This window comes from Dermacentor variabilis, chromosome 4, assembly GCF_050947875.1.
Source record: "Dermacentor variabilis isolate Ectoservices chromosome 4, ASM5094787v1, whole genome shotgun sequence".
Taxonomy (NCBI): domain Eukaryota; kingdom Metazoa; phylum Arthropoda; class Arachnida; order Ixodida; family Ixodidae; genus Dermacentor; species Dermacentor variabilis.
The window spans coordinates 187251455-187266663 of NC_134571.1; the positions used below are offsets into that span (position 1 = coordinate 187251455).

Consider the following 15209-nt stretch of genomic DNA (forward strand, 5'->3'; position numbering starts at 1 on the left):
AGAGGAAACGGCCAATAAAATATATATGTATGCAGTCGCCTATAAGAAGCAAGCTATACTGCTGCAGTTCTTTAACCTAAAGCAATAAATTCCTTGCTTGACCCTTCAAGTGAGTATTCACTGCATTGTGAGTGATTTATTCATTAACTTGCACAGAATTGCAATGCATTTTTCACCTCATTTTAAGTATTGAATTTTGGCTATATGGAACTATTTCGTGATCCTCTTGCTGTTCGATATATCCAAGTTTGACTGTACTAATTTGATTTCGCCATTGCCATCGTAGGCACGGTGGACATGGGACACAAGTACTGGCAGCTGCTCTGATAACTATAGTGGATCCACGATTATATGACTTGAGGGGACCACGCAAAACGGTCGTATAATCTGGGCATCGCATAATTGAAAAACTAAGAATATGAGCAGTGACGCTTAGTCTTGCCCAAAAAACTAGTATAGACCACCTGAATAAGCATGCGGCACAAACCTACACTGCTCCAATGAAGGTGGATTAAGTTATAAAAAAAAAATGACAACCAAGCATTTAATTTGAGAAGGTGTGAGCAAACTGTTATTCTTGCCTTTAAAAAAAATCGGTGATATTTTTCTGGATGTTTGCCCAGCTGTGACGCATCAGCTTCCTCTCGAGAGCTGCAACATCTGACAGCAAGTCGTCGACATCGTCGCATGCACAAACACTGCCCGACACTGAACAAATGCTGGGCCAGCTGCAGAATGCAGCTTAAGTGCCTGATGCTGCCCATGGTAATGAATATATACAGGTGAAAACGATGAAGGGGAAATATAATGCTCATAGTGCTTCCTCTGCACGTGGAAGTGGCTAACCTGGCTACTGGTTATGACAGTGAACAGCATCTGAGAGACTTTAAGTGCGATATGTGCACAATATCTGTGGAACGGCAGCGGCCGTCAAGAGGTGTGACAACAGGAGTGACGCCATAGTTCACAGGCAGAGTTTGTTCCCGAACAATGTAGGGCCCGATGAAATGGGATTGAAACTTCTCGCACAATCCAGGAGCGCAGACTGGGCTCCACAGCAACACTTCGTCTCCAGCATGAAATATAATGCTCACAATATGCATAGTTTAGAAGGACTTCTTGCTGGGCGAGTTGGTGCATGGCTGTGTTAGGAAGAGTTGTACTTTTGTACGTACAGCTCTTGCTAACTTATATGCATAAGCAGTCAAATTACAACATAATGAATTTTTGATATAACAAAGTAAAGTGCCCAATATACCAACTTTGTTAGATCAAGGTTTAACTGTATTTGGGTTCGACTGTGCTTGAATCATACTCAAACTTCTTCAATACTAACGCATCCCTACAAATAGGGTAGGATGGTTGAGCCAGAAGTGCAGTCAATGAATGGATAAAAGCTCGGAAGACAGATAGCCAACTTGAACTGAAAATAATAATTTTTTTTTCTTTTTGGTTTCATTCCCAAGTAAACAAATTGTTGTCTTTTGGTTCAGTTCCGGTTCAAATCCCAGGTTGTAGCTGCCGCTCTTTGGCAGTTATAGCAGCTTTAGCGGTCTTGAGAAGCTTGGTCAGGGGTATAATACGTCGGGTGATGTTGGAAAGAAAACGGCGGCGGAAGTTAAGCAACCCAAGGAAGTCGCGGAGCTTTCGCAGTGATGTTGGGCGAGGGAACTCGTGCAGGGCTTGAACTTTCTTTTCTGGTGGTCCCATTCCTTCGGGAGTCATGCGGTGTCTGAGGAACTCAATGTCGTTGACACTGAAGACACACTTTGCGGGTTTGATGAGACGGCCGTGTTTCTGGAGCTGAGAAAATAGCAGGCACAAATGGTTGCTTTGCTGCTTGGAGAAAATACTAGCCACCAGGAGGTCATCGATATATGCGAAGACGAAGGGGAGTCCCCAGGTGGGGACCTCGTTGATGAACCTCTGGGATGTTTGAGCAGCGTTTCTCAGCCCAAACGGTATGTGGACATACTCAGAAAGCCTGAATGGTGTCATATTTGCAGTCTGCGGGATGCCTGCTGGCTCAACAGCGATTTTATGGTAGGTCTTCACTAAATCTATCTTGCTGAATATTACCGTTCCAGCTAGGTTGGCTGCAAAGTCATGAATGTGAGGGAGTGGATAGCGATCAGGGACAGTGCACGTGTTGTGTGCACAGTAGACGCCGCACGGGCGCCGATTCCCCTGGGTCACACTGGAACTACGTGGGGAGCTGAAGACCAACTGCTCGACGAAGGACGAATGATACCTAGATGGAGGACGTGGTCGAACTCTCACCTTGCGATGGCAAGGTGGTCACCAGTGAGGCGTCTGGGTTGGCAGAACACTCGGGGGCCTGTGGTGACAACATGGTGTATGACATTGTGGCATACTGGCAGATAAGATTGGAAAGTTTCGTGATGGCTGGGAAGTCTGACATAATTGAGGCGAATGCAGATGATCGTATCCGGGGCACCATTCTAGTGGTCGATTTCAAAGGCGCGAGGATGCCTTGTACTAGACATCACAGTCGTGATATCATGCCCATTTGGCAATGAGCACAGAAGTCAACATTAAGGGCGAAGTAGGTCAGAATTATCCATGCCCAATTTGGGCATATGTACGTCTGCAACATTGAACACCCATCAAAAGGTGCATTGGAGACCCAAGTCGGTGGTAAAGGAGCACTGGCCCTATGTGTTGATAGAAGAGCTGTTGACCTATTAAGGGGTGCATTCTTTTTTTGGCACACTGCTAGTCTAGCCGCGTGGCAGGAACGTAGCTGACCTCTGCATATGTGTCCATGAGAAATTTTCCGGCAAGCCTGTCAAAGATCTAGAACAGGCGGCTTGTTGTACGGCAGGAGTCACCGGCCACCATCAGTGACTCTGCGGCATGTTTCTCAGCCAGCTGCAAGGGAAACGACGCTGACGTGTGCTGGCACCGTATTTGTTGTTATACCAGCAATATGCGCCGTGAAGAGGGCCAAAGTGGGAGCTGGACTGAGAAGGGAATCAGGGACGGCAATCGCGGTCATGCTGATTGCGGTAGGGAAATTAGCGTAGTGCAGTAATGGTCTTGGCAATTTCACCAATCTTTTGCTCAAGGTGAGACTGCCAATCTTCGAGGTGCGACAGCGGAAAGGGCGTTGTTGCCACAGTAGCTCTTGCTGAACAGTCAGCGATGCGGTTGACCAGCTCTGCAAGATTGTCAAGCGACGTGTTTTTGGGTGTGGTTGCCAAGACAACCTCAAGATTCTGTGGCAGATGCAGAAGGAACAGTTTACGCAGAGCGGATTGTTTGCGTCCACCCTACAGCCATTGAGGAACCACTGCATACGACGAAGTTCCGATGGTCGATGGTCTCCGAGGTCCTCTTCAGTGAGAAGCTGCTGGAGGCACCTGCGCTCAGACACGGGCTTGCATTGCAGCACCGTCATTTTGAAGCGGTCATGGGGGTGACGTTGTGGGGTGCGTACACATCTTGGAACGCCTCGACCACCTCTATAGGGAGTGCCAAGACAGCATGGAAGAACCTCGCGCACTGCAAGGTAATGCCCCGAAGGTTGAAGATAACCTCCACTTGAGCCAACTAGGCTGCAGGATTTTGTTGCCAAAATGGCAGCAGGTGAATCTGCATCATGGTGAGGCTCTCTGCGCTGGTCATCAGTCTCTCATTTGTGGCTTTGAACATGACGTGCTCACCGTACAATCACGTAAAGATCACCACATTATAGGGATCGAGGTTAGGTCCACTTTAACAATGTGTGAGTCACCGAGCGAAAGTCCTGAGAACTGTGTAGACCGATGGGGGTAGCCGAAGAAGCTCTTCTTTTTTTATTCTTCATCTGTCCGCGCAGCTCGTAGCGCGAGGCCGGAGCGAGCAATATATAAAAGGTGGCCGAGGAGAATGACTATGGCTGCTAGAAGCATAATTAACTGAATGCTGCGTACTTGCAAAGTTTAACAATAACCATCAGAGTGTCATTTATAGGTAGAGTAGCTTGGAATGAGTTTGGCACTAAGCAAACATATACAACAGTAGTAAACAAGCAAAGATAGTCTGCCTCTCCCATACAATTTGGGTCCTGTGCTCACTTTGGGTCATTCTTGCTCTTGGCTTGATCATGATCATAGTGGCAACGCTCAGGCTTTTGAGTATCTTCCTTGACGTAAGCCTCTACCATGAGTTACTGATGCATTGAGGGTCACACACACACACAAATAATTATATTTCAGTCACACTGTACTGCACACTGTGTTATGTTTTTCAGAACTTTTTAAGTTAGGGTCTACAGTCAACGACCGATTTTTCGGACCCTCTAGGGAACGTAAAAACGTCCGAAAATTCAGGCAGTCCGAAAAAATGAATGCATGCAAAAAAATGCACCTTTTTTCTTTTTTTCTTGGATCTAGAGGTAAAGGGCGAAGTACCACACTTCCAAAACCCTGCCAAAGCATCAATGAATGTGCTATAAAAAGAGGCGTTCAGAAACTCTGTATGCAGCCGACTGCCGGTTTATCATGTACATGTGCATCGTCGGGCAGCCAGTGTTATTGCTGCAGTGGCTTGAAGAACTTGTTGATTGTTGTTTGGACGGCGTTCCGGTTGCATGCGATCATATTCGCCTCGATCTGAGCGAGGGTCATGTCAGCACTGTACACCCATGAAAGAGTCAACAGTGCTCGCGTCAACTTGGCGCTTGTAGGCGGCGCAGGCATTCGCTCCTCATTTCCAACATCGGAGTCAAATCAAATGTTTTATTTCCAACAAACTTGTTGGGGGTCCTCCAGGCGAAAAGCTGCGACATACAGCTTGAATGTGCCTGAAGGCCCTCACATGGCAGCAGTACAAATGCAATATACAATGCAATGGGTTACATTTACAATAATTACAAAGATCACATTTCAAAAATTTCTTTACAAAAATATGTCCTAAGCTGTTTTCGAGTCAAGGTATTTGTCATAACAATTTCTTTCCCAAATTTATTAAACAGTGAAGGTAGCGTGAAGTGAAGTAAACAGTGAAGGTAGAGTCTTCTGAATCCCCCACAACCTGACGGACTATTCCATCATCAATCAGTTCTGCGCAGAAGTTGAGCTCGTTGTCAGCGTCAACAAACTATTCAAAAGTTATTTCCGTGGGTACGGTACTGCTTTCCGCGCTTCGATGCCATCAGCGAGGATGACGAAGACGGAGTGGGGGCCATCGAAGGCAAGCGAAATCCTCAAGTTGCGAACAGTGGAGTTCGCTGATGAGCGTCGAAGCACGCAGGCCTACCGTCGCAGAGCACACTTGGGCACAACAGCACAACCACACACCATGCTAGATTCGGCTAGTTGTGGTTCAAAGCGGTGATATGCTTCGGCTGCAAGTCGATTTCCTTCGCTCCTTCAATCTCCTTCGATTTGATCTCCTTCGAGGAGCCAAAGGACCTTCCATTGCGTCAAAAAGTGCGGAAAATTGGACGGTGGGGGGTTCGAGCGTCCGAAACTTCAGATGTCCTTAAACATTGATTCTGTGGGGCTCGTGGCGGTGCTGCGAAGACGTCCGAAATATCAGGCATGTTCGAAAATTCAGTCGTTGACTGTATACTGTTTGGCGGTTACAGATGTTCTGGCTTGTTTGTGTCCCAAGTTGCTGTCTGTGGCTCTGCTTTGGCTCGGGCATGGTTCAGGTTAGCAGATATGGGTATTTTAATTACTGCAGCCGGAGCGGGCAGGTGAGGGTGGTGCGTGGAACCTCTGAAATTGTATAAACAGAAACCAATGCTGCTGCCGAGGCGGGACATAGCACATTATTATGAATTATAACGATTTAACAGTACAGCACTCCAACTACCGAAAGTGCAAACAAGTGTACTTCCTCAAGAGATTTCAAATATGGGTGAATACTAGGTGCTCATATAGCGGGCTCTGTATTGACAGTCTACTGAAAATAAAGATGATGGTGATGACATACCGTTCATTTACCTGTCAAGGCCGCTACAGCAAATCAAAGCTATTGTTATTCATTGTGGTTTGAGGCATCATCACTTCTGTTTGGGTTCCTGTAGCAGTACTTCGCCAGCCACAAACAGCAAAAGTAAAACACCTAGCCACAGTGGAACAGTATTTATCAATTAGCTTTAGAATTAGCCGAACCATAGTCGTTCCATGTTTTTCTGGTCACGAAACTCCGCCGTCACGCTATGGGAGAGGTTCATATGCTGCCCAAAGGTGCCGCGACGCGGCGCCACTGTGCCGCAGAGGGCATCGTTCGCGTACCGAAACGCGTGCGAGCTGAGTGATCGGGTGCGTTCTGTGCATGTGCTGCGCTAGTTTTCGACTGCTGGGCTGTTTAGTTGAAGTGGCGAGGTGGGACAACGATGTAACAGCTGAAGAAGTAGAATGGTGGTATCTCTAACAAGCCATTTAAAAAAAATTGCTGTATTTGTGATGTGGCTACTTGTGTTCGTTTGAGAGTTGTTTCAATGCCACGTGTTATGTAATGCTTATGCTTCACACTTTCTTGTTTATAGAAAGAATCGATCATGCATTCTGTATTTATTGCCATTCGTTTGCTGGTGTTTGTTTCCTGCCCCCCAATGCACATCTCTCACGTTTGATGTTATTTCTTTATGCTTATTATACCAGTGTCACGCTTTTAACAAACTTCTTGCATTGTGATTGTGAATGGTGGACAGTTCGTGACCGGACGCTGACGCGATGTGCTGTCTGTATTTCGCTCCGCTTATTTTACATGATAAATAAATAATCGCGTCCTATTTCTTTTTTTAATCGAATTATAAAGTTTTTAACATATTGTAAATAGTTGCGCATTACGAACCAAAATACCTAGTCTCGTCGTTTCTGCGTCGGAACCACGAGCAGCGTGAATAGGTGCTGGGCTTACTGACGCTTCTAAACGACTGCTTGCTAAGGCAGTTGCCTAATTACAATACAGCTAGTTTCAACTGTTCAGGTCCTAACACTTCACGTTCGCCTTAATCCGTTGCTAAAAGCCGCACCGAAGACATTTAGTAGCGAAGTTTGTCTTGCATTAATCCTACCTAAATCTCATTCAGAAATGGCGTCGCTTTGCAGAGAAATCTTAAGCGCACGGAGCAGCTCAATTTCCTTTACTTTCAATAAGTGTTCTACGGTAGCAGCCCTTTGCAATAACAATTTCATTATTTTGATCTCCTTATAACATACTGCCCACAGTCAGAGTCCTTCTCTGCCACAGTTTAACAGAAAGTGAACAGCGGTGCTCGGCGAACAATCTGGCGCTATGCGCAACTGAGAGTTGGCGCTTACTTACGGGTAAGCGGGAGTGCAACAGCCCATATGTTTGCATCTGGTGATAAGTGGGACCACTGGCGCTTTGTTGCGAATGCGCGGTGTTTAATTTCAGGCAAATATTAAGAAGCGGAGCCCACCGAAGTGTTGAGGCGAACGGCGATGATGAACATATCTGGACCGAGACCGCCCTGCCGTATACAGCGGACGCATTTCGACGGGGGCGAACTGCGAAACACCCGTTTATTTAAATTTAAGTGTATTTTAAAGACATTTAGTAAGTTTGTCTTGCATTAATCCTATCTAAATCTCATTCAGAAATGGCATCGCTTTGCAGACCTTTCGGTGCATTTAAAGACATTTAGTAGCGAAGTTTGTCTTTCATTAATCCTACCTAAATCTCATTCAGACATTTATTTACGTTTATTTAAATTTAGGTGCATATTAAAGGATCCCAGGTGGTCAAAATTAATCCTGAGTCCCCCACTACGACGTGCCTCATAATCGTATCGCGGTTCTGGCTCTTAAGATCCCAGATTAAAATTTTTTTTTTTGTCTGAGACCGCCGCAAGCTCCATGTTATGAGTGGCTTTTTTTTTTCGTCCCCGGCGCTCATATCATGGCAAAAGACACGCTCACGCAGTAATTTAACCATATTCAATGTTAAAAATAGTTACGTGAAACTAAAGCGACGGTTGAGGAAGTTGAGAAAGCTAGAATACCGAGGCTGGCCCCACACACAACCACAGCGGCAGCGGGGTTCGCATGCCCTCTCATGCACGGTTGCGCCTCTAGCGGCGGGCGCTGGCTCTATATGAAACTGAGGCGGCAGTTTCGTGACCAGAAAAAAAATGGAAGGACTCTGGCCGAACTCAGAACACCGTCAAGAGAAGCAGTCAAATACACAGGCAACTAGCTAGTCATCACCTGGGGGTGTGGTACGTGCCTTGCGCCCATGCGCTTGCTGTGCTGGCCCACCAGTCTCCCCCATACTGCCGCAGCAGTATGAGCAATGCATTGCGCACGTGTGATGGTGCCCTGACTCGTGAATTGGCCATACTCGTAGCTACATCACGATCATGCAGTGGGAGATGTCTGGATGTGCAATCCATGCGATGCTGACGTGCTATCCCAGATGTTGTCAGGTTCCAGGGACGTGTGGCCATAAAGGAAGCGAAGCACGCCATGTGAGCAACTGCAAGCAAGCTCAATGTTGTGCACGCATCAGAAATACAAAATGAGTGAGAAACTTGCAGTAATTAATTGTTAGATCACTAGATGAGATTCTGTCAGTTATTGCATGTCTCAAAAAAAGATGCATGGACAGCAGTGCTGCCAGTTTGCTAGTGCCTACCTCCAAACAATGTAATTGCATGCCAATGAGAGAGCTTTGCAGGCGAGCATCTCGTGGTAACACTTTGAGAGATAGTAATTAGCTTTTCCAGTGGCCGTAATCAAAAAGACGTGTGAAAATGCCGATTATAAAGTGCACCAATGCGGGTGTGAACCATACAGCAATAAACTGAGTGAAGCAGCAATACTCCCAAACCACTGCAGTGGAAGCCACCATAGACCAATGTGAAAAATCAGTTTTGGCAGAAGCTGAGGGGTGGCAGCACAATATTTTTTTCAAGAAATCGCGGAATGTTGCAGCACCTCCTGAGCAACACTAGGGAGCACTTTGTTCCAAAAAGGTGCATTTTTTTCAACGCCTTCGTTTTAAATGTATGGCCATGTGCACTTGGGACACTTTTCTACTGCATACACCTGGGGCACTGACCTACAAAGGATGAACAAGCAATGAAATCTAGTAACATATATTTTTGAGAACGGGTCATAGGGTTTTAAAAACCAAGCAGCTTGTGGGTACCAATCGCCAGTCATAAAGTCCACAAAATATGGGTTGGCACACAGATAGGACCGTCCTGTCATTACGGTGTTGCAGCAAAATGATTGTCTTCAAATGTTCAAGTCTGCTGATGCGGCTGTTGGCAGACCAATTGCAGGCTGTGACAGCGCATAGCGACAGGGGTGCCATGATGAAGACTACTGTTGCCAGGATTTGGTAGACAAAAATCGGTGGTTTTTCAGCCTAGTGTGACTACACCTTTTTGATCAAATGCTTGCTGAAGAATACATAATGTAAACAACTGCAGTGGCTTGAATCACAACTTTCTCATTTAACCTCACTTCGTGCAAGTCACCCTCCCTTGTCCCCACAAAACTTTTTGACTCCGATCCTCACCTTACCCTCACCTGAATTGGTGAGGGCAGATAAGGGTAAAGGTGCCCATATCAACTGCCGTGTCTTTCATGTTGATTTGTAATGTCAAAGTGCCACCTTTTAATCAATCCTTCAGATAGGGCTGCTGCAATTGCAACGTGAACATATCCACAGGGATGACGGCATTATATGTTTTTGCCTATGGCTACCACCTGCCATATTCCTCCACAGTTCTTTTAGTTAAGCTGGTCAGTTCTTTGTAAATACAAGTGATCTTTTACCGTTGATTGCAATCTGTTCACTGTGTTGTCAATGTATTCTGGTTGCACTGCAGCGAACTATATTATAGATGTATTTGTGCAACTAATTCAATTCTTTTTCTCTTTTTTTTTCTCCACAGACATCTCCAGTTTACCCATAGGATCTCATCACAGGCCAAGTGACAGGAAATGTAAATTGGAGTGCTAGCTTTTTTTTTTTTACTGCAGCAGTAGTATATGCGGAGCCGAGTAACTATGGAGTCAGCCAGCAACAATGAGCGTTGGTGTTGCACTCCGAGGCTGTTTGGAGGCAACCTGAGTGCATATGCAGGCATGAACGGTGGCGGACGGTATTAAAAAATGAGAAGCTCACATCAGGGCATGTGACATTGCACCATGTTATGGTGCATGAAGCATAGAGGCCCGCTGGGGAAGTGCTTGGTTCATTTGCACATGACTGCATCCAAGAAGGCTGCAAGGGATGAGAGCAGGCCCCTAAAGCAGATCAAGATGAGGCTCAATAGCTGCAAAGGACACCCGAGGACCAACCATGTTTAGCAGAGTCTAGGAATGGCCAGAGATGCCAGAAGAGTGACATGCAGAATGGCAAATACTCGAAAGCAAGCTGACAGAAGCGTGCTTCATTTAGAGGCAGCACCCAGTGCGTCAGACATAGAGTTAAGAGGCGCCGACTTTCCCTAGAGCGTTATGGCACTCCACTACGCATATACTTCTGTTGTGATTGGTGACCTGTGCATTCCTTTACACTACAGGTCTACAAGTTTCTCTTCCTTCTTTGTTCAAGCCTATTCTAGTTTCTGCAGTCAGTGGCTGCACTTTCATTTTCAGTGTGTAAGCAGAGAGCAAGAGCACTTTCTGTCTATTGAATGAAAAAACTTCCCTGTTTTAAGTCGGTGCTTCTAAGGAAGGAATTTCACTTCCAGAGTTTTCATTGTTCCAGTTTATTTATTTAACGAAGCTTTTATAAAAGCCTGAAAAGCAAGAGTGTGTGAAAATGACATCATCAATTCCAAGTTTTTGGGATGCTTAAAAAGCTGTGAGAACAGTCATTGGTTCAGTGGTCCATGACACAGAAATGTAAGTTGTGCCAGAGCATATTAGATCGCCGACCAAGTGTCCCGGCTCGGCAGCTTACATAATAAAGAAGTACCAACATGGGAATTTCCAAGTTGCATTTCTCTTCTATTGCGATGGAAATTATATGGACACTCGAAGCAAATTCGTGCTGCCACTGTCGTACCGTCACGGTATCGGCAGGGCTTGTGTGGCCAACTCGTGGTGGCTCAGGAGGCCTCCAGAGACATGGCACACACTGTGCTTTCGGCTGCAGAGATGATGAAACCGAGTGGATGCACTGTAACTTGCGTTGCAGTAGAGCCAGTGCAGGCTTGAGCAGAAACAGTACTGAACACCTGTGGTACAGCTGTGTGCATTCCACAATGTTGTGCATGGTCAGACCTACAAGTACTGATGGTATTCCTTCTGTCTCATCTCGCGCACCACAGAGGTGCTGTGCCTGCCACACCGCCCTTGGCACTCCTTGCCGTGCTAGCATTCTGAGACACCCGGTAGTTGCCAGGGTGCTGATTCTGCAGCACAGCAGCAGTTGCCTCACATGCTGCGTCCCACCAACATGGAACCTCCTCGTATTGTGAGAACCATCTCAGGAGCTCATGCATAATCTTAATCCCTGCTGTTGCTTTCAATATCTCGTCCTTAGGACGGAACTGTCAATCTTTGTTTCTGTTACGTGCAGCATTGATGCTGCAATCATGGTATGAAACGGTGCACCAGTGCAAAATGAGTGATTCTTTGCATTTACTTTTGTTGTGACTGGTCTTTGGATTGACTTTAAGCTGCTCCAAGAGTGCTGCGACTTCAAACACCGCACTTTTGTGACCACACCTTGTGGTCACATGGTGCCAGAGACTATGAGGCGTTTATGGCAGACAATATTCAACTTGGTGTTTTGGTGCCACTGAAAGCTCAGCATGTTTTAGCAACACTACTGTGCATCAGAATTAGGTTTAGTTAAAGCAATTAAGCTTGAAGACTGTCTTCACACTGATAAACTCGTACTCTACTTCTGCCAAACTTCCAAGTTCATTCATTGGATAGAGGAACCACAGTGAAAGGAGAGGAGCTCAGAACTCCATAACTTTAGATTGCGCAAGAAGGTCGAAAGACAAACATACACGGGACAAGTGTTACTTTCAATTAAGCTTTATTGCTAGTCCTTAGCCCCGGAATAAAGATGGGAAGAACCTAAACGAACAGGTGTAAACGCTATGTTCACATTTGTCGGCATAATCTACGGTGATTTCATGTCTTCTATGTTCTTCCCATCTTTCTTTCTAGGGTAATACATACATATATGTTTTATGTTCTCCAGTTGTGCTTGTACAAAAAGAACCTGTAGTTTGTGCCTACGGGGTCATGTTCCGTTAAAGAACGCGAATTTTTGTATAATAATATTTATTTCTCTCTTTTCACAGAATACAGAAAGAGAGTGGAAATAAGAGTGGATTTGTGTTTTGATTTCCATCTTACTCAGCTGATTACTCAACCAACTCGAACTACAGCAACAAGTGCTAACATCCTCGACTTAGTTTTGACTACCGCTCCGGATCTTGTCAATTCTTTAAGTATTTTGCCAGGGCTTAGTGATAATTGTTTTATTCATTTCTAGCTTAAGGAAAACGTCAACTGTCCCAATAGCAAACAAAAATACATTCGAGACTACAGTAAAGCGGACTACGCATCAATGAACACACAACTTGAAGCTTTTGTAGAAGAATATATGCCAGACTTTTACACTCGGAGTGTTGAACAGAACTGGTCGCTTTTTAAAAATAATGTTAATGAATTAGTACAAAAATACAAACCCCTCCGAGTTGTCCGGTGTAACCATCGAGCAGCATGGTTTAACGCATCCATAAAACGTATCCGGAATAGGAAGAAGCGGCTGTTTCGCCAAACTAAAAAACGGAACACAACTGATAGCTGGCATGCATATCAGCAGGTTGCTTCACTGTTTAAAAACGCAGTCAAAGAAACTAAACGCGTTTTCTGTCACAATACACTTCCATCTCTGCTGACTGAAAATACTAAAAATTTTGGAAAACTGTCAAGGGTTCCGAATGTAACACATTATCGTTAACTGATGTAGATGGTGCTGTTGTTCCACAAGAAGAATGTTGTTCTGTACTCAATGAAGTGTTTTCTAAATCGTTTTTGAATAACGCGTTGCCCTGTGCTTCTCTACCTGAAGTTGTTAAGATGAATTTTCCTCAGATGGGGCCCTTGGTAATCGATTACGATGGTGTCGTGAACTTGATTTGTAAGTTAAAGATTTCGTCATCGTGAGGAATAGACGATATTAACTCTCAATTTCTGTAAAATACCGAAGTGTACTCATCCATAATTTTGTGCAACATCTTCTTGCAATCTATTCTGTTGTGCTCATTACCAAAGGACTTTAAGGTCGGCAAGGTGGTTCCATTATTTAAGTCTGGCGACGTGCATTCACCTTTAAATTACAGGCCAATTTCTCTAACAACTGTGCCACGCAAAATTCTGGACCATATAATATACTGTAATCTCATCAACTTCCTAGAAACAAATTCATTTTTTTCATCTCGTCAGCATGGGTTCTGTAAATCATTTTCCTGTGATACTCAACTTATTTCATTTACACATGACATCTGTGCTGCGTTGGATAATGGATTTCACATTGACACCATCTTCTTAGACTTTTCTAAAGCATTTGATCTCGTCTCTCACCAATTACTTTGTCTAAAATTAAATACACTTAACATTGACCGTAATATTATCTCATGGATTGAACACTTCTTATCCAATAGAACACAATTTATCTCAGCGAACAATTTTGACTCTTCGCATTGTCCTGTCAGTTCCGGGGTGCCGCAAGCTTCTGTTCTCAGACCCTTGCTTTTTCTTATTAATGATTTGCCTAGCTGTCTAGCATCCTCCTTGAGGTTATTTGCAGACGATTGTGTCATTCACAGAGTAATATAATCAAATTCTGACACTCTAAAGCTACAATCTGATCCAGACTAGGTAACTAACTGGTGCGACACTTGGAAAATGCGACTTAACAGCCAAAAGTGCAAACCAATGAGGATTTCACGCAATACTGCTTCGTCTAACCTATCCAACTATCACTTGAAGAACTCTGTACTCGAAAAAGTCAGTTCCTATATATCCAACTATCACTTGAAGAACTCTGTACTCGAAAAAGTCAGTTCCTATAAATACTTAGGCGTCCACATAACATCTAATTTTCCCTGGCAAACACACATAAACCACATCACTAACAACGCTAACAGTACGCTTGGTTACCTCCATCACAATTTCTCTATGGCACCCACTAACTTAAAGCTACTTCTATACAAAACACTAATACGCCCTAAGCTTGAATATGCCTCTTCTGTATGGGATCTTGGCTTGGATTACTGTACTTAACAAATGCAATAGAATCTATACAAAATCGTAGTGCACATTTCATTCTTACGAACTATTCTCGAACATCAAGCGTAACATCTATGAAGGCTACTTTAAACCTTCCTCTCCTCTCATCCCATAGGAAGTTAGCACGCTTATCACTGCTGCACAAAATTTATTATTACAATCCGGAATTAAAAAGTGAACTTTTGTCCGAACCTGCATATATATATCATCTCGAACTGACCATCGGCATAAATTGAGCGTTGCACACTGTCGCACGAACCTATTTTTTTTATTCATTTATTCCTGAAACTACCAATGAATGGAATCATCTGCCGGCCTCGATTGTTAACATAACCGATACATCTGCTTTTAGAACTACTATTAAAGAATACTTTTGTTAATCTGCACTTTCTAATTTTTCTTTATTATTATTATACCTTGTTATCTGCACATGCTCTGTATTTCGTTCCACTCCCTTCTGTAACGCCTTCGGGCCTTGAACGTACAATAAATAAATAAATAAAGGGTAAAAGTCGCATGCAGCGGCTTGAGGAAACATAATTACGCCCAACATGACAGTGTGGGGAAGAAACTTAGCCTTGAAAATACTGAAAACATTGGAACACATTCTGAATTTGTAGAAATACGTACAGCAGAAAATAGTACAAAAATATATGTACAAAATGAAGAACAGTCTTAGTGAATTTGTTAACACTGTAATTCAACATAAGCAATAACGCAACATACAAAAAAATGAAACGCCATTTATTAATGCAGGAGCGTCAGACAGGGTATCTACGAACCGGGAATTCTCAGGGATTTTGAGTAGTCTGGGAAAAACTCGGGGAAAACTCGGCGAATTTGTGTCTCTATTAGGGAAAAAGCTGCAATTTTATTGAAAGGGTCGAAAGTCGCGGTAATCCCGGCTCGAGTAGCAGACAGGAATCGTAATGAATCGTCTTTGACGTCCTG

The 15209-nt window shown here is 44.3% G+C and overlaps 1 protein-coding gene across 1 annotated transcript in view; it reads left to right on the forward strand.

The window, feature by feature from the left end:
• LOC142580013 (mediator of RNA polymerase II transcription subunit 30-like) overlaps positions 1 to 10928 on the forward strand; it is a 53657-nt gene extending 42729 nt beyond the window's left edge. Inside the window, exon 6 of the mRNA XM_075690732.1 lies at positions 9887 to 10928. Within this exon, the coding sequence (XP_075546847.1) occupies positions 9887 to 9929 (43 nt within the window). The 3' untranslated portion in view covers positions 9930 to 10928. The remainder of the gene's footprint in view (positions 1 to 9886) is intronic.
• The last annotated feature ends 4281 nt before the right edge of the window (positions 10929 to 15209 follow it).